At 34.3% G+C, this 25,555-nt stretch overlaps 1 protein-coding gene across 1 annotated transcript; it reads right to left on the bottom strand.

Annotated features, from left to right (window-relative positions):
* Positions 1–872: 872 nt before the first annotated feature.
* Positions 873–24,894, bottom strand: LOC128243698 (innexin unc-9-like). Its single transcript, XM_052961603.1, has 5 exons — positions 24,740–24,894; positions 11,831–12,015; positions 8,146–8,349; positions 7,431–7,849; positions 873–5,846 (listed from the first exon to the last, which is right to left on the bottom strand). The coding sequence occupies exons 1-5, from the start codon at positions 24,742–24,744 to the stop codon at positions 5,451–5,453; spliced, it is 1,209 nt and encodes a 402-aa protein (XP_052817563.1). The 5' UTR covers positions 24,745–24,894; the 3' UTR covers positions 873–5,450.
* Positions 24,895–25,555: the final 661 nt, after the last annotated feature.

The raw sequence follows: 25,555 nt of genomic DNA, 5'->3' as shown, positions 1-25,555 counted from the left end.
AATTTTAGTAAAAACTAAACTAATTAAAGTAGGGGAACCCCCTAGTTAAGCGCGGCATTTTTCGGGTGTGTTCGTATTCATAATTCGCTTAAAACATTAAACGGTTTCAATGAACATAACTTCCTTATTTCTTTATTTATTAACAACTTGCATATTTAAAACAAATAATGCGTATATTTATATGTATATTGTGTTTAAAGATTTTTTATATATCGCTTTAATTGATTGAAATAACTCTTTAGTCACATTCCAATAAATACGTACACGGAAAATGTATATGACTTAAAACGGTCACTCTTTAAGACCTTATATACAAGAATTTGAAATTGGATGTAAGAACAGCTTTTTAACAATTTCGGACGTTTTTCTCCAAAACATGAAGTTTCAAGTCTCTCGAACTCTAAGAATTTCTCCACAAAAAGTACAAACACTTTAATAAAATATTAAAGAATACCTACACTGAAATTATGCTCAAGGGTGTATTCAAACAACACCCAATTAAAATCAAGAAACATTATTAAAAGAGTTTCTTTTTTGTAACATTGATACCAAGTTTTTTCACTTCAAAGAACTATTAGTTTTTTTACGTCCAGTTCTAGGGAGTATTTGAAGTAAACTTCCTTCAACGGTAGCTCCGACATGTTCACTGCGTTGGTACTATGTTTCTACATACTTGACTGTCCAAAATTATGAAGTTCAGCATGAGGTTCAGCATGTACACATCAGTCAATCTGGGTTGCCTGGTGACCCCATACTAATTGAAAGGGCTTGATGTGCAGTAAAAGAGCATGTAATCCGTTTCTTTGGCCTTAAATATTGTAAGATAGGTCATTTACATCCGATTTCAGTAGTAATAAAGAACAAAAACTCCGTCAAATTTTTCTGTAATGTATTATCGGTAATTTATTTTACATACATAAAAGTATTGAACCAGCTAGCAATACACTCTCATATAATACCAAACTGTTAATGGGTCAACAGGTTTCAAAATTAAACCTGATCGCCAATGGTCCAATCAAATAACTAGCTTAATTTCACATCGGATACCTCAAGAGACTACATTTATACTTTTGACGTAGTTCCTACACAGTGGAAATAAGTCCGAACAAACTTCAGCGTATTATTCAGAACTCCTCGGCCATTTTCTATCGACAACCTCGGATGTATATGGACGGTTTACAATGTCAGAAATATGAACACTTTAACTACGCTGCAAGTAGATCGCGTAGTGATTTCAATTAAAAAGTTAAACTTAATGACTTAACCCTTGGGAATCGAAATTTTGTTTGAAATAATACACTTCACTGGCCAATCAATTTAAACTTAGATATGCATAAAAACACTACATTTAATTAATAATAAATTCAAATTTTACGAACTACTTCTACTGGTGTACCGGCATACATCCGAGGTTGTTTACGATAGAAAATGGCCGAGGCGTTCCGAATGTAAGCGTATGCTACAAAATAATTACAAAAAAAGAAAGCTAAATAAGGCTATATTTATACTGAAAAAATAATAAAAACAAAACAAATCTCTTGATTTCTGGTATATTATTATTATATACATAGTTATGAACCCTCATATAAGTATTCAGTGGCTTATGCCCCTGTAAACGTAAGGAGTTTTTAAAACTTACATGACTTACGAAATGTTTAAAGCGGAAAATACTGAAACAAAATAAACATCAAAGATTTTCGAATCTAAAAACAACGGTATTTGTTTATTCACATATTTACCATGCTTAGTAAAGAAATATGTTGACGTAGCTTGGATATTTTGTAGACGGTGTATAAAACTATTCTATGTCTATAAAATAAACAACTGAACGAGATCAATTGAAATTCATCACATCATGTTGTTTCCCAAAATCATAAAATTGTTTACAAATTCTGCAAAAACGACTTCTGGCAAAATGTTATTTTTATTCTTCTCTTAAAGGGAAACGTCCAGGTTTTTAGATAGGTGATTTTTTGTGTTTAAAACAGTTGAATATGAGTTATTAACGTATCTTTTTGAGAGAAAAAACAACGCTGAACAGCAGATAGTAGAAACTCATTATAGTAAGAATTTGTAAATCCAAGCCTAAAATAGTTCAATTCTGTATAATTATTGTTACGAAACTCATTTCGGCAAAATAAAGCATGTTCTATCACGTAAAAATCATCAATATCAGTAGAGCTCTATTTTATTGTTTACGATGTTTTCTCACTGAAACAATTATACAAGTCAACATGTTGCCTGTAGCAATGTCACTTCGTTCGGAATACTGAGATATAAAAGGATCCTGGTCAGGCTGGTGTTTCATACAAAATGACTAAAATCAGTTTTCATAATCATATAAGACAACCTTCTGGCAACACGAACACTGAACATTCTCCAAAAAGAACACAACATATTATATTCTATACAAAACACGAGAAGACAGGTGTAGCAATGAAATATATAACATGCAGTATTTATTGACTTAAGAAACATAATTCCTTCGAGGACATCAAAATTGTGCGCGAAATAACTATCAGAGCCTTCATAACTGTGTACACCGTAGAAATTATTTTCTTTCAAAGAAGTTTATACTTTGAGCTGATGAATTAAAAAGCAATCAAAAATAAAACAGTCATTAATATGTGCATGAAAAATATATATTATTACTTTATGGCAACTTTATCTTAATCTTCTGAAATGAAAATGTTATGACAAGAATGATGTGAATAAAACTTACATATGAATGTGTTCATCAGGCCCAATCTCATAATGATTCTTTGTTTCTTTCTGTTCATAAATATTTATATAGAAAAGTAGATTAAATGCCACCATAACTGTCAAAGTGCTTGTACTAACAACTGATAATTGTGAATCTTGAAAATAGCCGGGGTCTGTCAGAGAACCAGGGATCTATTCCCCAAAATAGAGTAAAGCGGCTTATACCCCTTTTGGAATTGTTTCAAAGTTCTCCCTGAACTTAAGGACCCCTGTTTAGGCAAATAACATATTATTTGTTTTAATATTAACGTAAAAAGTATGTACATTTTTGACAGTATGATCTACACTGCTAATCGTCACCTTAGTGCACTAACTAAATAAGTTCATATAGGGAATAGAAACAGATAATGAGTTCTTCCATTAAGGTGACGTGACAGCGTTTGAACAACAACATGGATTGTTTAGTATACATGTCCTATTAAACTTCGCAAGAAAGCATCTCGCCAAAAATGCAAAATAAAAACAAAATTCACTGGCAGTCATATTCATTGGCAAGCTTTTCTAAAATCAACATGATGGAATGAAGTTATGAAAAATGATATAAAAATATATCCAAACTCATCGAATGAAATTAGTAGAAACTAAACACAACTAATCCTTACCAGATGGCAAGTCAATTTTAAGGTTTTCAATGTGCAATATATACTGTGTGTGATGTCTGAAGATCCTAATATTATTTACGTATCATTTAAAAGGGCTTTATCAGTAGAGAGATTAACAGATTTTTTTTAGTCTTCAAATATTGCAAAACAGGTGATTTCGCGTCTGATTTTAGTTAAAATAAAACAATATATATAAACTGCATAAGTTAACTTATTAACTAAGCTTTATCATGTTTTTTTGTCATATATTTAACATATAAGTAATCAGTAGACAAAATCCTTTTTAAATTAATTAAAAATTATATGTGGTCACCAGGCATCTAAATTTAACATCATTATCAATGGCTTATTAAAATGTCCACCTTATTTGTACATTGAGTACCTTAATAACATGAGCACCGTGGAAAACAATATATCTAGTACCTCTTTAAGCAAATATGACTAAGCTATGTCTTACATTCATTTTGTTCTAGCATTTTTTTCATATTCATTTACACACTTTAAGTTAAAGCACCATTTGAAATCAAAACGATAAGTGAAATGCAATTAGGCGTGAAAAATAATTTAAGATGCAAATGAGGAATGAACTACAAATGCTATTTTTGTATAAGGCCGCTTTGACGTCTCCAATGATTTAGTCTATAAATGCCACACAGCTTAACTAAACTAAACAATGCCCGTCAACGATATAATGTCGCTTTAATTTTTTTTTTCATTTCTATCATTTTAATAGTAAAACATCATATGTATGTAAAACTTTTCTATGAAAATGCCTTTTCTACGATAAATACAACCTTTCAAAATACCTATAAATAATGCCTATGAAGTTGACCGAATTAGTATAAATCATCACGAAAAATCAAAAAGGAAAATTTTGATAGTCTACGAAACTTGAGGCAGTTTAAGAAATAGCACCTCACAATTGATACCATGTGTCATAAATCAAGAAATTGGTAAATAACGTACACTTTCTCATATATATATGAACGTTTTGTCAATGGTAAATTAAATTTTCAGAACCATTTAAATCACTAAACTTAGATATAAGTACTTCATTTTATCTATCTAAGAAGCATCATAAACTGCATCATCTAATACAATCTGTCATACAAGTTCAGGCATCCTTTAGATCATAGACCTTTATTACATCTGTCTCGTAACTTTTGACATTTAAGAAGGAGGCATACGCCTTTTATCTTTCAAAAGTTTAACATCTTAAAACAGGAGCAATATTTTTATCAAACCCACTCCGCTCATGTATCTTGCAACATTCCACACTAGCTTGACACATACACACATAATATACTGGCTAAAATCCTTTGACTTTCAAGTTTTTGTTTGATCACATGCAGCTTCAACTATGCAAAAAAATTTTATATCTACAAACACAACTGGGTTAAGCCCTTTTTTAGGTTCCAATTATATTTTAAAGAATACCAGTCATGCAAAAGATTGTAACTAAAATATACATTTTCCTTCATTAAATGCAGATCTGATGATCGATTTTCAATTAAACACTATCAAAGACAATTTCATTTCGAAATTAAAATTCATACTTTAGAACTTAACCTCATATTTCAGTTCTGTACCTCATATTTCAGACTGTACCTCATATTTCAGTACTTTACCTTAAAAAGAAAAACCTAAGGAAATGAAAAATTATACATGATGAAATGACATGATTAATTCTCATCATGTTGAAAATAAACACATTAAAACCTGATTATTTGATATGTTTGCAATATGTCATTTAAAAAACACATACAAATATTTTGCAGTAGAACGTGCCAATTCAAAATCAAACAAAAAAATCTTGCAAAAATGTTCATGAAATGCTCACATTAGGATTTTTTAAAAACCAAAAAAATGAACCAATATATGATGAGATATGAAAAAAAGCTTACATTTTATGCAAACTTTTGTCAAAATAATAAGGCACATAATCATTGGTCCCTTTTGACGCTATCCTCTATAAGAAAAATCACAAATTTATTATCATTGGTCCCTTTTTTATAGATTCGAGACAATTACGAACATCTTCGAAAAAAAGTCATGTCGTTAAAAAAGCAAAACAGTTTGCTATTTTCATGCGTAGGTGTCACCATTGGGTTCACCGCCTTCAAGCTCTTTCCTGATCATTGGCTTGTTGCGGTAGATTTCCCACATTTTCGAGACTAGATCGGTCATCAGGATATCGTTTGTATTCCTTTCAATGATCCTGAGCAGGAAAATACCGTCGTCTCGAAGATACTGATCAGCGAATCGCTTGCAAAGCTTCTTGTCACCCGCCTGAAAGTTGTCGTTTATCTTCAGGTACTTTTTCACAATGGTGACGCGGTTGCGGCGGAAAATAGTTCTCCAGAACCACATGAGGAAGCTTGCGCAGGTAACCACGGCAACGAGGACGAACCAGAACCAGAGGAAGGTGAAGATTTTCTCGTTGAACAGATTGATTGGCAACACGCACTGGACGGTGTAATCCTGCAATACAGAACACAGAACAGTGATCAAATAATACAGACAGTCTATTATGGTTAATTGGTCAGGATACTTTTTGTCCAATGGGAAGGCAGTATACTTTAATTTTACCAATACATTATTTCGGTAAATCAGCAGTTAGCCGTATTATCAGGTGAACCTGTAAATAAAAACAGTGGCTCTCCCACTTAGTGGATCTTTCACACAATAGTAAATAGATCACCCTTTTTTGACATACATATCTAACCTTTAACAATTACAAACTATTCTTAGTCAAGTAATTAAGAATAGAAAGAAGTTAATACACGTTAACTTTTGATGACAGACTCAATTGGTTGAAAACTGTCAGTGGAAAATGAAAACTAAAATTTAACTGCTGCTAGCATTTTAAATGACCTTTATGCTAACGATATTGGTGATAAATAGGTGAAAGGCTTATTGTTCTTAGAATGTTGTATTCTAACATTTTTGCAGCATATTAAACAGAGTCACCTTCATTGAAATACAAACGGTTTTTGTGTCTGATTTATTGTTTATGTAATAAATTAAAGCGAGTCATGGCTTTCATCATGTTAACATCATGTAATCAAGACATGCATTGTCAATCCGTTACAAAATCCTAGATGTTCTTTATAGGGCCTAAAAAATGTTTGGTTAGGGTTACATCCTTTTCAAAAATAGGTAGGGTAGGTAGGCTTTTATTTTTATTTTTTATTAGGCTTTATATAAGAATGTCATTTTCATCATTGGAAAATGGTGCTAAAGTTAACTCTTGTATAAGCATTTAAGGTTTTAAACTACATATTTAAAAACCAATAAAAAATATTATTATTATTTTCTTTTTAGTTTTTCATTATTATTTTTTCGAACTGACTATAAAAACGGTAGGGTCGGCGCCTTTTCCGTAGGTAGGGTCGGGTAACCCGAACCAAATGTATTTTTTAGGCCTAGGTTTGTACCTTATCTTGGGTTATTTTCGTAATGTTCTACACAACGCATTGAACGAGATATTTTGCTTACAATAAAGATTTCATGAAAAAAAAAACAGTGTATGTAAACCTTTGAATGGACTGTATGCATAAATAACGAAGGTTTTACTAAGTCTAGAATATGTTCACATATATATAAGTACAGCTTAGTAGGGTTTACGCTAAGGAGTTTTAGAATGGTGCTGCACCCAGCCCCTTTTTGCAACAGCATATTTCCTGACGGATTCAATCGTGTTTAGTCCCGTTTATCGTCAAAACGTTCAGTCTTCACAATAAATGAATGCTTAAGATAATATTCCTTTAATTTTGTTATTTGTTAGAAAACCTATTATAACATTCAAATATGTACACGGTACCAGTATATACTTTACATATTTGGTAATTCAAATCTGAAAATACATGATTTCAAACAATGTTTGTCAAAATCATTATATTTAAGTTTTTGAAAGCCCAATAAAATTTGCCAACTTTCCCTTTTCCCCCATGGTATCCAGCCCCGTTTTCTACATCACCCTTTACTTTATAAAACCTGGCTAAAACCCTAATCAGGAACTTACTGGTAAAGCAAAACCAATCACGTAACAATAACACCAAATACCTGAATGTTCTGCAGCTGTCGAATCTTGAAGTCACACAGCGTCACTCTGGGGAAGCGTCTAGACTCCTTGGTAACCGCCTCGTTGGCTAAACTGTTGATCGCCTCAAATCCCCACATCTCGAAAAATCCGCCGAGGAAAGCGTTCAGCAGGAAGAAATGGCATATAACGTTGACAACATACAGAGCCTTAATTAAGAGATACAGCCCCGTCAGAAAGGTCCCCTCTCTCTTGTTGCACAGGAAGAGGAACTTGGAGGCCCGTTGACGCATGCGCACGATGATATTGTAGTGGTATTGGCGGTTGGCCTCGAGCCAGCGGTCCAAATACAGGCAGATATGTTCAACGGTCTGGTTTCGCTTCTTCTGGTCGGCGACTTGCGTAGAGCCGGCCATTTCTACTAGTTTACCCATGTTGATGCCTGCGTGAAAATGTAAGCGTCAAGTTTAGTGAAAGAAATACTTCATCGAATGTTTATTTGTACAATGAATATAGAGTTACTGATATACATTTTTTATAAAAAAATATTTACAAATACATAATTACTTGGCCATTTACGAAAACCTTAATTTGAATCTAGTGCAGGCCTTACGCCAATGGGTTTGACGTTAAAAAGAGAGTTTTTAACAAAGGAGATCAATAGAGATTTCAAGAACGAATATCAAACAGCTACAAATGATTTATTAAAAAAATGTTTTGTAAAAGAAACTTCCATACCAGAATATCCAGCAAGCATACGCCAAATGAAACTCGGGAACTTGAAGAGGAAAGCCATGAAGAGAAGGATGAGCGGAATCCACTGGTAGTAGGTGAGTTCATTCTGATGGTGCGTGTCATTGTTGGGATGGATGGTGTCCTGCATTGGCAGGTAATACGTATTTTTTATCCAGCAGTATGATTTTGTATAGGCCACGTATGAACCTGAAAAAAATAGTATAGTGTAACCTTAGATAACAGTTTTTGGCGCGAAACGTTCAAGTACGATACATTGCACTTTACATAGGCTTGCATGTGAAATACATTACACCTCATTGGAACCTGAAATACAAGTATAATGTAGCCTATATGTAAACGGTGATATATCGGTGGCATAAAGCATTACAGAACATTATAGAAAGCGATTCGGTTTCTCGAATCCGATACCGAGCTCGTCCCTGTAGTTTTCATAGTTTTATTAGAATTGATTATATCACTTATGGGCAAATTGTTTGATTTTGCCACTCAATATTTTGTATATGAAACGTAGAAATATAAAGTTTTAGTATAATGTAGCCTTAAGGCAGAGTATACTATATGGTGCGATGTGTTATTGGGACGCTTCGTCTTTCGCCTGAACTGTCCTTAAGTCTGTGGCAAATTACTGAGATAAGCAGATAAAAGCATGTTTGTTTCATTACTGAATGCATTTCATACTGAAGATTAAGATAGCTAAATAGTAAATATGTAATTTGTATTTATATAAGACACGTTGCTTGGTATTACAGGTATGTCTTGGACTTTGTATCCTCACATTTGAAAAAAATAATATCTTCTCCTGATACAAAACAAACACAACTACAAGGGCACTTGTAAACGACATAAACACATTTGTTCGAGATGTTGTATTTTGTGTACAAACATTCAGTACATGCATGCATTTGATGCGGTCAGCTTATTTCATGTCTCTAACTTTTTTAATCATTATGAACATGACTCGCATAAGACACGGATAAACTTGTTTGTGCAGACGTTCTTAATTAATCATACTGGTACATAAGATGTCACGCTGAAAAGCATGTGTCTGTAATATAGATCAGTTATCATATGGTCCAGTCCACAACAACTGGTGACCGTGAATAAATTAGCCCTAAACATAGCTCTCCAGACATTAATGACATTGCCCTCCATACACAATATGCGTCAAAGCCTGAAGGTGTATCATATATCACAATGTGATCACTGAATATCATATCATGGCCATTTTCTAAAATGCCCTCAGTAAAGCTTTTGGCTTTTAGTGGTCAGTTTAGGGCTGTTGTTAGACCTCGAAGTATATACATGCTGGGGCGGTTCAAGGATTTGACGTTAGAGGAGGGCAAAACTAGACGTGCCCCCCCCTCTATATGCGAGAAGAATACGGTTTAAATGCGGTGGGCGGGGTACCTACAATACGTCTATAAATGGTACATTTCTTAACATTATTACAGGTGTGTAGTTATATTCAGATATATACATGCTAGGGTGGTAAGGCCGGTCCTTGTAAGCCTAGAAATGGTGCATTTCAGCAAATATCTCCATAATTTACAATAATGGGCCATGAGGAAATTAAATTAAAATGCTTATAGTTTCCAACATGGCAGGTTGATAACCTATTTTTACAAATCTTATTAACCTAATTTCGTATTATAATCGTCGTTACAAAATTAGCATAACGTAAGACAAAAACTTTGCCAAATTGAAGACCTCAGTCTGAATCAATTTCAGGTCAAGATTTATAATCTGGAGATAGAACTGAATAATTCTCTCGAATAAAAGCCGTTTTGAAAGCAAAAATAAAATATTAGCATTTGTTGAGCTACTTAGACTGCGTTTAACCTATAAATGGCCTTTAAAAGACCTTTGTAATGACCATATACCTGTTGATGTTTACATTTGCCGAACTCATTCCAGTTCTGACTGCCCGTGATATACAAATATAATCAAGCGATGACCGTCAGCGACTAATGATATATATACGAATGACATCGATGAACATATAAATGACCAAAGCACAGTCGTGGTGAGTGATCTATAGTTTCAGACACCATTTATTGTCAACAACTGTCAATTCACTTTGGTCCCAATCATGAAAACCTGCGTCCAGCTATTAATAAATATAAAATCAACGGCGACATGATGACGGTGGAAATCAATGTTATTTTGGGGGAAAGTCAAACCAAGCTGTGCTCATAAATAGCCATAGGTCAGTTGTTTGCATACATAAAAGTCGTTTTTGGTCAACGGGCAAGCCAAAACAATATATTGGTTTTTAGACTGTGGGAATCCCTCACGGTCTTAGGTATGACCACAAGTGTCCGAAATGAGTCTGTGCAGTTCGAAATCGAAATCGAATGATCGTTATTCAGTAAAATCAGTTGGTTTAAAATAGTTGGCTTGTCATTATAAAGTTCAGTAAAAGCACCAAGGGAACCGACCGCTCTAGTGTATTTAATTAGTCCAGTACCCACTTATAACTTCATAAAACCAGCGTTACATTTAAAGAGATGTTGTTATCATGAGCTCATAAACATGTCACAAGAACAATGAAACACTAAGAAAGTACCTTTCATCACCAAGATTGTATACTAATATAAAGTAATTAAGACCACTTTAAGACGCATTACTTTGTGTGAAGTTCAAGGTCAAAGTTTATGTGTGACCTATCAATACAATGGTGATAGGAACACAGCCACGGTTTTATTAATAGTGAGTTGGCGACAAATATCATACAGTGAATTGAGCGTTCATTTTATACAAACTTTTATCCTAAATATACTTGCAAAATTGAATATTTACGTTCGACGTGGAAAACATAACTGCGATAACAATTAAATGACCGCCATACCGAAAACCGAACGGAATTATGTCCTGAATTAAATTAAGATGTTTTTGGCTAATGTTTGCGACTTGGTTCCCCGCTTGCAGTGTTTGCGCCACGATGCATCAGGGATACAAAACAAAAAACAGTTAGTTGACATTGACTAGCATAAGCCTAACTGAACTCAAGGATGTATTTCAAAATAATCAGTGACTCTTTTGTTTTGCTCCGGCAAATTGTTTTTATTTATAGATAATCAGGTATTGCACCCGAGAACCCTTCCAGGATGGTGAAAATGGAGATAACAATGGTCAGGGGTGAGTTTACGACTAAGCAAACATGGCCATAAACACATTTGAAGTCCCATTTTGCGACTATTTATTAAACACGTATAGCGCGTCACCGAGATAAGATATGGGTAGGTAAAAAAGTGGTGGAACGTGCTATTATTTAGGACATTCATTGAGAATATATCACAACACCACTCACGAATATATCAGCCCAAAACAAGGCATGCTTCTACGAAACCACGTGTTGTCCGGTTTAACCGTTAGCGCAAATGTGAGCGAACTCGGTTCCCTACAAGGCACCCCGAGTTCCATAACCAGACTTGGAGTGTGTTTGAGTTGAGTTTGTAGTCACTATGTCGGACAATTGGGTTTCATCCGGGTACTCCGGTTTCCTCTAAAAAGAGGGCCACACTCACTCGTAATATCGTGCCAACAACAGCGTTTGCTATAGATTATAATAACCTGTTTCACAGTCATTCTAACTGAAATTGAGATGCCTAGCTCCCCTAACCCCGCCCCCTGCAATTCCATACAGTTGACAACCAAAAGTAATTACCTGTGAAATGTGCAGGGCACCAGCACTGAATGGGGTCCCCAGCATACTGGCCGCCGCCGGTAAACAGTGCGAAGATGATGAGAAGCACCACCGTGTAAATGTGGGACAGCCTGTCCACCCAGTCGTCGTCGTCGTTACCCCGGAGCTTGTTCCATGACGTCCATCCGCCAACTATCGATGTTACTCTGAAATAAGAGAGATTTGAAATGTCATTACCGTAACTATTCGGTCATTGCCGTCAAGCATCAAAGCATTCGGAGCTCTTCGGCCATTATTATCGAAAACAACCTGGAATGGTTGCCAGTATATCAGTAGTAGCAGTAGCAGTTAGTAAATTTGTATTTTATTATTATTTAAATGAAGTGTTTTGCTTTCATTTGTAGATCTTAGTTTGAATTAATCGTTAGTGAAGTGTATTATTGCAAGCATAATTAAGATTCCCATTCATAAGTGAAGTCATTAAGTTTGACTGTTAAATTGCAGCGTAATTAAAGTGTACCGATTTCTGACATTGTAAACCGGCCATGTACATCCGATGTTGTTTTCGATAAAAATGGCCGAGGAGTTTCGATTGGCATCGGAGGTGTATGAAACTGCCTTAACCGTAAATTCACGAACCGAGGCGGTCCTGTAATAATCTTATGTTTGGGTTTCCTCCCTTTACGTATCACCGCGGCAAGTAACTCACACATTGCATGATGTGACCTTAAGTCACCTATTTGGGTTGTATTTAACTTAATAGGTCACCTAATTCAACATTAATTTATCGCCAAATGTTTAATTGGCAAATGCCCATATGTGCGTGTGATATATTTAACATGGCTATTGCAATCTTAATCTACAGTTTGGCCATTTGAATTGTAATTAGACGTAAGGGTTCGTACCAGGTAGGTTTTGAACAAAATTCGGAATCAGCAAGTTTGGTCAAAGCATAAAAATAATCAGTAACTCTTAAAACCAGGGTTTAAAAACAGGCATCTTCCTATATCTTAGCTATCTATAGTTGAACCTCCCTTTTGGTACGGTACTCAAATGGGCATTTTAGCAAGTACTGCGGACTCAATAGGGTGGTATTAACTCCTCACTGAACAAAGTATAATCCTGAGTGATCAAATAACTCATTTCTCAAAAGAGGTCTCGACTATTTTCCCCTTTAAAATGAAAACAAGCACAGTTGTTTTTATTTCAACATTCTATACGTTCTAGTTAACAAAACTGATGAAACCCTAGTCCGAAATCTGATGCAAAAGGTCGTGATCTTTCATATGTGATGTGTATAAATCACTCAATGTCAGCCTAGCATCTTGATGCGAGTACGAGCGGTTCAAGCATTGGCCCTTTTATAATGAAAGGGATCAAATGGCACCCTTTACTCTTGGGGTTAAGTTTCATCTGAAGATCCTAAAACCGAGCCCCGAAAATTGATACTCTGACAAAGTCTGTTAGGATGATGAAATAATTCATTTTGCCATATTTCATATGGATTTTATCATCAGCTTCATTTATTCCTCAGACATAGAAAGTATTATATACCAGATAAGAATTATTATTACCATAATTTTAGATGATTATAATATTATTAGTTCGGTTCCCAAAAATATTTTCCTCCCATACCAACCATTATATTCAATTTAAGTATGCATTGAATTAATAGCTGGATTTGTCTCCGAAAAATTAGAAAATCTGTAGAACGTCACGAATTTGATAAAACATATGCTCGGAAGATCCTTGTGTGGTTACACAAATCATTTGAAAACGTTGTGGTTTTCGATATCCACAAAGATCTAAAATAAATGCCCGCCATTCGAAAATGTATGATGAAATACTCCAACTGTTAGTATTTCTTTCTTTTTTTTCAAAAAAGAAGAAGAAAACATCAGCGTGAAATCGATATCCCGCCAAGGGATCACTCGTGATTCCTTTGTGAGTTTTAGGCAGACGACGCTTTATTCACGAGTGTACTCTATGGAACAAAGGGGCCACCGAGTGCAAAAAAGGGGATCGTCTGCACTGAAGTGTCCGAGGCTACCTACTCACGGAAAAGTCATTATGCCAAAAAGCCCCATGTCGGCATATTGAATGAATCCTTTATTTTGACGTTATTTTTTGTTTTTCGTGATTTTTTGTTATTTTGACATTTTAGGCGGCTCAATTCTGAAAACTTGATGTTTATATCAAATTAAAACTGATGACAGTCAGGATCATACAATTTTCATTATTGTTTCAAATGAAGTCTAAATAAGCATTGGACAACGAATACGACGGAAATATCACTCTTTTTAGGGGGAAAAACAACACAAGTCTCGTGCAGATCTATTAACTATATACGCCATTAATTTCATTTTTTTAAAAACTTCAATGTGCTTTCCGGTGCATATTTACTTGACATATGCATAGATACTTGTTTACCAGACAATTATTATTGTGGTGAAGTTTTTACTTCGAATGTGATATTTCATTTACATATTATATTGAACATAAATTAATCATCCGACTTATTGGTGTCAACACCTGTCAATCAGTCATTATCATGCATGTACACCGGGAAGTTTCAAACATGCGTAAGTAATTCATATCGTAATAAAATGATAACTCATCATGTTCTGAATGTTATGTATGAAAATGTGCAAACGGTAGCGCAATATGGCGAAAAGCGCTCAAGTCCATTTGAATCGATCCATTAATTGGTAAATAATCAAGAACATATTGTTAAAAAAAACAGGGTTCTAGTTTAAATGTAGGGCTTTAATTGTGATGACACTACCTAATACAGTACCCCGAATGCCTTATGAAGATATACATTATTAGTCCATGAATATCCGATCCATTAAATGGTACAAAATATAAATAAGTTAATAACGAACATTTCGATAAGAGAGTCCTACTAGGCTAGATTTATGTTTAGGACCTTAAATATGCTTACGATTCTGTACCCCAAATCCCTTATGACGTATAAGTCTATATGGATTGATCCGTAATTTGGTATATTACCAAGAACATGTCGTTGGCAGAGTTCAAGCTTCAAGTTTAGGGCGTAAATTGTGCTGACACTTACAAATACACTGACACAGGGTCCCATCGTCGGATACCCACGGCTGGCCCATTCCATTGCTCTGCATGTGATGAAAACCAGTCAGCCGTGTGTAACAGGCGATGCCAGGAACCATATTTTTGGATGAATGAGGCAGAAAAGTGGTTCGGTTAGGTTTACATCCTTTTCGAAAATCGGTAGGGAAGGTAGGCTTTATTTCTTCATTTTTAGTGCTTACATTTCTTGAACCAACTGACCATAAAAACGGTAAAATCAGCACCTATTTCGTGGGTAGGGTCGGGTAACCCGAACTAAATGTATTTATTTAGGCCTGATGATGTCCAAAATCTGCGTCACACTGTATATATGTTTATAATTTCCATGAATACATTACGATGTTTTACTTGGCCAAGTAAATGATATGAGTTACGAGGTTAACCACATCCTCAAAAGAAACGTCAAGAAACAATTAGCTGAACCGTAAACCAACAGTCATTAACCACTCTTACATCTCTAAGGCCCCAAAAAATGTTTGGTTAGGGTTACATCCTTTTCAAAAATAGGTAGGGTAGGTAGGCTTTTTTAAAATTAGGTTTATATAAGAATGTCATTTTCATCATAGTGGAATGGTGTTAAAGTTATCTTCAGTGTAAGCATTTAAGGTTTTTAACTTAAAACTACATATTGACAAGCAATTAAAATATATATATATATAAATATTTTCATATATTCCGTAGGTAGGGTCGGATAACCCGAACCAAATGTATTTTTTTAAGCCTAACTAGAGGGAAGTTATAAAAGGTAAACACAACTTTGGTGCATATTATTTTCCACAAAATGTCTCAGTCTGCTATGCATTGAAAGCAATTGTTCAAATTGACCGATTTTAAATGTTATTTCGTCCAAAATATAAGACATAAGTTTACGGTTAAAGCAACAAAATAAAAACGAAATGACAGCACTTAACGTCAAATTTGGTCGTCCTTCAGACGTTCGGTCCTAAAAAATGCATAAAATGGACATAATGTACTACTCCAAAATAATAAAAAGAGACCATATATTAATGCCATAGATAGACGCACACATTACGCCCAAAATATATATTCCTTCTACTGTGCTTTTAAAGACAGAGACCTTTGCATTATCTCGATTTTTTTTCGTTTGAGTTGTTATCTTTTTGCATTTCGGTTATACCGAATGCTCATTATGTCGAGGTATTTCCCGAGGTCCCAAAAACTTCGACATAGCGAGTTTTTTCTTTTATATCAGAACAGACCTTAGCTCATAGGACAGTAGCTCCATCTGTTTGAAGGATCTGAAGGTTCCTCGCAATATTTACAAAACATTTCTCTTTGACATTTCGACAGAAACAAGATTTCTCACAACATGAGAATATGAGTACTAACCTAGTAATGGCTGACATGAGAAATAGGTCCGTTGATGTAAGTGCACATTACGTTACTTTTGAGATCAAAATGTATCAAGAATGAGCCCATTTCTCAGTTCTTTTCTGACGTCATGATTGGAACTAGATTGGGAACTTGGAGAAGTAAAAGAGGTCATCCGATTTAATTGGTATTGTATTTATAACCATGAGCTATATAATTAATTTATATCACTATTTGTTTCATCGCTAATGTCAAAAGCAATGTTCTGTTCTGCTGTTCTATGTATGCTTAAGTGAAATTAACATTATGTTCTGTTCTGTTCTGTTGTCTTATCAACGCCAAACCACAAAATATCGTAATATGAAAAAAAAATATCAGTTAGACGTAAAGCGAATTGAAAATGTTACCCACAGGATATTTTTAATTATTACTAAGTAAAACGCCTTATTATGATTAAGATTATTTATGATTAATACTGGAATTTCGTACTGAAAATCTGTCACATGGAGATTCGAAAGAGGATAATCTAAAACAGCTCCGCGTTTGTTATTTGGTTTCCGGCTTGTAGTGTAAAAGCTGTGATGTTACAGGGAAATAATTCTATGATACATACATTATGACGCATGTGTTTTATTTTAATACACGGTTAACACGAGATTAAAAGATTTTACGATCCAAAGGCTCGATTTAAATTTAACAGTACTTTTACCACAGATAATCAAAATATTTTAAGATTTATACGATTAAAAGATTATTTTTGCATATTGCAACATTATGTAAGAATATATAAGACAATTTACATGATGTTACATTGAAATCCTGTCTCGTATCTGACATCGTTAATGCGGTTATTTCACCGTATCTATGTAACGTGATAAAGGTCGATAGCTTATACAAGGATTTATAAAATAAATAAAGACATAAAGCCAAATAAGCATTTTGAGACCGTTTTGATATCGCAACAGCATATTTTTTTGCCCTTGAAAAGCATATTTTTTTCCGGAGGTCTGTGATAAGAAGTTGCCAAAACACTTACATGTATTCTTAATTTGAGGTTACAGATTTTCAGTTCGATATTTTGCATGCATTTACTTCAGAAAAATCACAATGTTCATGTCTTTAAGTGGTAAAGCATGTATTATGTGTTTGGCAGGGGCGAGTGGGTTGTTGGGATCACGTGTCACGGTGTCCAGGTATTAACCCCCAGTGTGAGTGAGCTATTACTAAGTTTCCATTGCCCGTGTTAAAGCCGTAACCCCAACATTAACCAGTGATGATATAGTAATTGTTGAAGTGTTCTGTTCATGGCCTTGTAGCGCAGTGTTACGTGGCCTTATCAATATACATTTAAACAGGATCTTGGTCAGATTCAAACTTAGGCTTGCACTGGGGGTGTCCCTATCACGAGACAGGCTAACAGACGGCATATAGATGGCCCGCTCCCCGACCCCGGTCCCTTAAACCGATTCCTCATTCGCAAATAGACCTTGGCCGTAGCATATATATGCCGCAACGGCCCCAACCCCGTTTCCCCGGGGCCTTCGCGATCCTGACCCTAGCAGGCAGATAAAGGTTGAATTTATACAGAAAACATTTTGTTTTTGAGTTCTCCTGATCATTGAATGTCATTGAACTAACAACAACATCAGAACTCGCTAACCATATAAGTACAAAGGAGCACATCTAGGAGTAAACGTGAGAAGGTTCTATATGCGTCTATAATTTATGTCACTTAGAACTGTTCCGCTTTCACCCGTGAGGCTCTCAAATACTAGAGTTGTTTAAAAGTGGTTCGAGTGGTAATATGCACTCTGGAACATGTCATGGAGCCAAAGTGCTGATGCTTGGAGATTAGCTACTGAGCTTTGGGAATATGATCTGGACATTTTAATAACTTGAATTGTCAGAATCATCGCGTTATTACCATTACTATGAAAATCGCTACCGTTTCGTTATTTGGTATTTTATTTATTATTTATATTGTGGGGGGGGGGGGGTCAAAAACGTGACAAAATGCACCGAAATGACATTCGACATTCGTGTGGCTTCTTTAGACAAAACCTCAAAAAAGTGTCATTTTTATTGCTCTGTACTTTTCATCAATAAACCAAATTTACGGAAATAATGAGTGACTAAATGTTGCATAAAATTACCCCATCTCGTCTGCATTACTTTGCTATTCACACAAAGTTGTAAAATTTTATTGAAATTGTTCGCTCTTTACAGTACGATGATGCAATGTCTGTTTACACCAGAAATAAAGGTCAGTTTTGATAACAACACTCTGTTGACTCTTGTAACAACCTGAAGATCAGATAAAGAACCATTAGCTTGTAATGTTGTCTGGCCGAATGTTTACAGTAAAACTTTGAGGCGCAATCTTTTATTTAACAACGACTTTAATACTTTCAAAACCAAAAGGTACAGTCGATCATGATAAAATGGGATGGACAAATAAACTTGTGTTGTGTTGTGTTCTGTTCTGTTTCACAATTATAATAAAGTCCAAACATAATGAACAAATTGCAATACGTTTTTCATGAGTTCATTCATATTTCAGACAGTTTAAGCTTACTTTGTTAATACCACCAGACCAGCCAGTTAAAGTCGGTCGTTTTGGACACTGGTGATTATTCAGAAAATATTAAACACCTTGAGATGCGACCTCTAAACAAAAGGACTGGTAAGCAAAAAGGAAATAGCGATACCATAGTTTAATTCATTGAGTCTGTCCTTTCAAGATAATAAACGAAAACGTTTCTCTGATGGCCACATTTTTCTATCAATCTTTTCTGTTCATATTGCTTTGCACATGTTGGTCGGTCGGTCCGCTGGTCGGTAAACCAAAACTTGTCCGAAAGATAAATCGCCAATGTCTGGACCATTTATTTGTACATGTACTCATACGTTTCTAAATTCACCTTTTTGAACCAAGAACATCTGTACATAGTCGACATTTTGACATAATGTTTCAAATTAATGTCAGTAGTTTTTTTTAAATCTAAGCTTCTGTATACTAATCTTTATTTCACGCAGTGTTTAACAGCTGGGTTACATTAATTCTTTAATATGATATCTAATTTATGTTAGGCCTAAAAAATTTTTGTCTGTTTCGGGTACCCGACCCTACCTATAAAAATGCGCCGACCCTAACTATTTTTTTCCGTTTCTGAGCAAAAAAAATATTTTTTAGCGAATAGAGGGTTACGAAGGGCGGATAAATGCAGATTTTAAACAGAATTATTGTTTATATGATAAAACAAAGTCAGGCAAAGACAGTAATGTAGGAAAGACTGCCATGTGCAAGAAAACACTCTGAACTTACGACAGATTTTGAAAAAAATAAAAATCCCGACCTACCCTACCTAGAAATTTAGGGAAGATTACCCTAAACAAACAATTTTATTTTTTTTGGCCTTATTAGAAAAGAATACTTTTTCATATAAAATAGAATAATGTCAAATGAGTCTCCTGTCAGGAGTTCACGTCGCCGGTTGAAAAAAGTAGAGCCTACATGTATCATATATTTAAAAATCCATTACTTCGAAAAGTGCATTTGAAAGAGAGAAAAAATCTGCATCCTAATCCGTTGGAAGCTAAGCGATCGGATGTCTATAATAACTTTAAATGGCAAAACAATTTTTAGCTCCTTCTTATTTCAATGTAACTTTTAATGACCAACAAACCTCTTAAAAAGGACCAAAATGTAAAAATCATACAATTAATACAAAACCATCATCTTAAAGGGCAAGAATTATCCTTACATATATGTAGGAAGTAAGTTGATCTGTTGAAAGACTAAGTCGTGAGAACTGTTTAAACATATTTTCCCTATATAACTCTATACGCACTTTCGCTTCAGCGGATTTCTCCAAAGTTGGCAATGATTAAAGGGACACAATATAGGTTAGTACAATCATATTTTTAATTTCAATGAATTATTTTGTTTAACTAATTTGACTTTAATAATCAAAACAAAAAAAGCATATGATAAATGTACTGATAAAAATAATTAATATAAGCGATATTTTGGCGCTTATTACCAGGGCTACGTGGCCACGTGGCTATTAATAAAAAAACACACACCATATATAAAGGCTAATATTCTTTTATCTGTACAAAAATCAGGCTTGTTTCTGTTTTGATCATAAAAGTATAATGAGTTTAACTTGATAATGCACTCAAATCATTTTTTTACATCAACTTAGGCCTAAAAAAAAATACATTTGGTTCGGGTTACCCGACCCTACCTACAAAATAGGCGCCGACCCTACTGTTTTATAGTCAGTTTGAAAAAAATAAATGAAAAACTAAAAAAAATAAATAATAATAATAAAATTTTCGTTTTTTTTTTATTGCTTTTTAATATGTAGTTTAAACCTTAAATGCTTATACAGAAGATAGCTTTAACACCATTCTCCAATGATGAAAATGATATTCTTATATAAAGCCTAATAAAAAATTAAAAAAAAAAAAAAAAAGCCTACCTACCCTACCTATTTTTGAAAAGGATGTAACCCTAACCAAACAATTTTTTTAGGCCTTATAATGTGCGCCTTTAAATGGTTTTACTTATGTAAGAGTATAGTAACCTTATACGTAATATTGTTCACACGAATAGGATACAATTATGGTTAATAACTTGATGCCGGCTAAACGTGTATACATTGTTGAAAGTATACCACTAGTAACATGAAGCTTCCATTTAGAATTTAGAAGTTAAACTTTCTTGCCATCAACTTGAATTTGATAACTTCAGAAAATCCTATTCAAATACATGTATAATACATTTTACTTCCAAAATTGATTGAAAATGGGTCCATCAGAGAAACATGGTACAAGGTTTTGATACTTCGAACCTATATAAATGGAAGTCCTGGTAACTGTTGTTATATTTTGAAGAACAAAAGGAAAATGACCGTGAATTAAGGTAAACTAAAAAATTGTCAATCCGTCAAACTATTCGTCTCAGTCGTAACTACTCGGGTATCTCCGGCGAGCTCGGATATTAGCCGAATGTTTCCGAATTTATCGAAATCATTCAAAATTTCGAACTCCTAATGAATTAAAATTGACCGAAAAGTTCAGTGTAACTGTATATCGTTTTGAGATGTGGCGGCCCCGGTGGAAACGTGCATGTAAACCAGCAAATGCCATCCAATTAACCCAAACAAAGAGGCCAGTCAGGTCAAATTAGAAAATACCATGGTAGTGTAGATCAATGACTATCTTCGGGTCTCAAATAACAACCTAACCGTACACGGAGGCCCGTGAAGCCGTTATCATGTGTAATCTTTACGTAATATACTTAGATATAAGGGACCGATAAAAACGCCAGACCGCTGTGCAATGATTTGAATAAACATGGTTGTTAATAGCTCATTAATTTGACATCAGGGAAAAAGGCTAAATGAGTTATACAAATGACCGAGGGGTATTCGATGCTTGACAGCGACGCGTTGTTAGCTAGTTAACACGTCCGCGTTTTACATTTTTACTTGTTACGGTGACGTTACGTCGGGTTCTATGTCTATGAGAATATCGGCGTGATATGTTAATTAGATCAACAGAAAAGCATAGTTGCTGTGCAGTCAACCACTCTATGCAAAGCTGAATTAGAGTGTGTTTAAATTGTTTCAATAGATCATTTTTGCAAGGCTATACATAATATACGTAAATCTTTTATGTTTTGTACATCATGGGAGCAAAAACTAATACAAGTAAAATTGATAGAAAGAGAAGATGCATTATCGTCGCGTAAAATCAAACGTGCATGATAAATCGCCAAATTATTATATATGCTTTAATGATCTCATCTTTTAGGTTTGTTTCTTAAAAACGCTTGCATACAATTTACGATTTCGTAGACATAAAGTCACTATCATAAATTTCAGTGCACATCGATTTGGAGATGAAAAAACCCCGCTGAGTACTGAATACTGTACTTAAGAGAATAAATACGCGCACATCTATGATTGGATTATTTTTTGTTCAAAGTCTGTCAAGGAAAGTAGGTTTAAAACCTTGATAATCTGTTGATAAATACGTTGAAGTATCAAAACGATCCAAATTATCTACGTGAAAAGCCCATGTCCTGCAATTTATGCTCATTTATCAAGATAACAAAGCAACCATGTTCTTATTTGATAACCGTAAAATGTTTTGCAAGTATATAGCCCCCACACAGCTGGTTTATAAGACGCATGTACCCATATCTACGTGCACATATGCATTTATAAATGCTATACATTTTAAATTAAAAAATTTCATATCAAAATATCGTTCGAAGTCCTGTATCAATTAGCTGATAAGCCTCGCCCAAACAGATGTTCAATATGTACATGAATTCAAGTAATATGCAGATACTGCCACCCTCTCGTTATACGTGGTATGTTGGAAGACAACGTATTCAAATCATCAAGGGACAAAGTGCTTAGGTCATTAGTCATTATTAAGACAATATAGGATATGGCGTATCAAGTGGCTCAAAAGTGTTCTGTCGACAGAAAGGGCCGAAAACATGGATATAGCTGTGAATGTACATGTCCACAAGAATAATAACACGCACACTGCCTAAACTTGCTTATATACTATGATGGGATCAATGTTTTACCTTTGAACTTTACGAAATGAATAATAGTCAATTGACCATGTGAATATTTCAGTTTTTGTTTTTCAGAAAATAAAGGTCAACCCACGCCCATCGGCTGCAATATGGCTTGACCCTGTTGTTGTTGTTGTTGTTGTTGTTGAGTTTATAAAAGTCTGCCCGCGCCCTATAATGGCTGCATTATGGCGAGACCCCGTCACATCCCCATGGCCTAACCCTACCGTGTGCCTTCATATTTACGACAGACAGACAGACAGACTGTTAAGCAAGTCCTTCTTTACCTGATATGCGCGTCGTTGCTGTCGCCGTTGCTAATTAATACTGTTTACACCAAACGTATTTCAAATAAGACTGACCGTAATGAAACAAATTTCACAGACTGGTTGCCTGTTGATTAGGCATACCATAGGTCCTATATACTTTAGGAATTTAAAGGATATAATAACATATCCATTTGAATTGATACCGTTTAAATTTGATGCCAGATACGATTCTTAACAAATTAGCGCTATATTAACATCTCTAATACCTTTATAAAAAATCGCAATATTTATTGACTCCTGTATTATCACCTTGAAATTCGAGCTACTCACAGATGTACTATGATAAATAGGCGTTTTACAGACACGCGTTAGTACAGAATGGTATCTTTCGAACAACTTAAGTATGTATGTTAATTAATGAGTATTATTGATTGAAGGAAACATTAAAATAAAATAAAATGATGCAATGAAGAAACGCCAAACATAAATAAAATATTTTATAATTTTACACTGTTATAGTAACACGGACATATAGTCCAAATACTTGTACGTGGATGGTTTTTACGATTTTTTTATGGCAAATCCTTCTTCGTCAGGGATTAGAAGAATCCCGTTTGAAACGACTATTAATTTAGACTACACGGACCTATAAACCATAGAGGTTCGTGTATGAAGTATTTTAACCATACACATATTTTCTTTTTGTATTGATCATAGGAGATCAACTCTCTTAACATTCGGCCCTTCTATGTTTATTGCAAATCCACACGAACAAAAGAATGAAAGGGGTCTCAGGGGTTTAAAATCTGGTGTTGGTTTAGCGCGTGCACACATCTGGATTGAATTATAAATACATGAAGTACGACTACCGTTTGAATTCGCTCGGGGATACATAACACGCATTTCTCCTGGTGAAATATGTTTTGGTATTCTGATATTTATAAAACACGCATAATTGTCAGTGTTTTAAGACTGATTTAGATTGAAGCAAAATGTCATTCATGTTAAAGTTAATAAAGTATAAAGTATATTGCGTATATAAACAGGACATGAATCTCATTAGAAATGTATCGAACACATTTATAACAAACACACACATTTTAAGCTAAGCCTACGGTTTTTAAGACAAACATTATTGAAGTTAAAAGTCCTTTAAATGGCACAACAAAAGACCTATTTCCCTAATGCTAATTCAATTTTATTGTACAAAAGACTTGGCAAGTTGTAATCCCCATGGACTCTTAAAAATTAAATCCCTCTTTCTAATGTTTTACTATGTATTTCACATGTCCTTGATATTTAATTCCTGTGAGAATTTATACAACAATCAAAACAAAAACCTGTTCAAATACGAACAAAATGAACGCACAGAAAATTCTTCAAAAATGCCAGGAAAAAAATGCAAAAAAAATGTTGTTGTTTTTTAATTATTGATTTTCATCAACAAAGAAATCAAAGGCGCCAAATATCAATCATATTTCGCAAAACAATTATTGGATTCTACACAACAAAACTGCATGCATTTCATTTCCGGGAGCCCCGGGGCTTACAACAAAATAATTTATAATAACACAACATGGTTTTAACAGCAACGTTATAATAAATTGTTATACTTACGACATTATGCTTTATCAATTAAAATCCAATTTAAGATTGTCGTTTTAACTTCTTTTCACGAAATTCCAATCGAAATATCAAGAAACACACATAATCTGTTTGATCTAATTGCTAAGTCCGAAAGTCTTACTATGAGATGTGCAGTCGACACTGTACATGACATACGTAGTATTCTTAACGATGTGACGTTTTGGTGTCACGTGACCGCTTGAGTGACAGGGCATAATAGGGGCTAAGGGAAGTAACTCTTACAACCTTGTTCAAACGAGGGAGTAGGAAATACCAGCTTTAGCAAAGATGTTCAAATGAAACTTTATATGCCTTTACTGTTCAAGTGATTTATAATTTTCTCATGTACGTACACTCCGCTGAAACGTTTTGTTTATCTATCTTAATATGATCGCTTTGATTTTTACAATGTATCCCTCCATTAATCTCATGCGATTACTTTCTTTCTTTTGATTTTGATATATGTATCTTGTTTCCCTTTTTTGATACCTTATTTTTTATTAGTTTTGTTTGCTCTTTAATTTAACTCACTTATAGTATTCTCTTTTCTTTGTATTTAGGCCATGAATCGTTGTGACCATACTGAATATTTATATGTGTGTTTATATTTTCTATATTTTGTCAAGAAACTGTTACATAACATGTTTACGACAATAAACATTTCTGTCTGTCTGTCTGTTTGTCTTAAAATAACCGCGTCCTAGATAATATAGCATATATATATATATAAACAAACTTTTTACGTAATATATAAAAAATTTAAGTTAATGGCAAATGTTCATCTTATTCAACTTATTGTTTTATTTC

The sequence above is a fragment of the Mya arenaria genome, chromosome 8 (genome assembly GCF_026914265.1).
Source record: "Mya arenaria isolate MELC-2E11 chromosome 8, ASM2691426v1".
NCBI classification, from domain to species: domain Eukaryota; kingdom Metazoa; phylum Mollusca; class Bivalvia; order Myida; family Myidae; genus Mya; species Mya arenaria.
The sequence above is the reverse complement of the archived record's forward strand: the minus strand, read 5'-3'. Positions and strand labels throughout refer to the sequence as shown.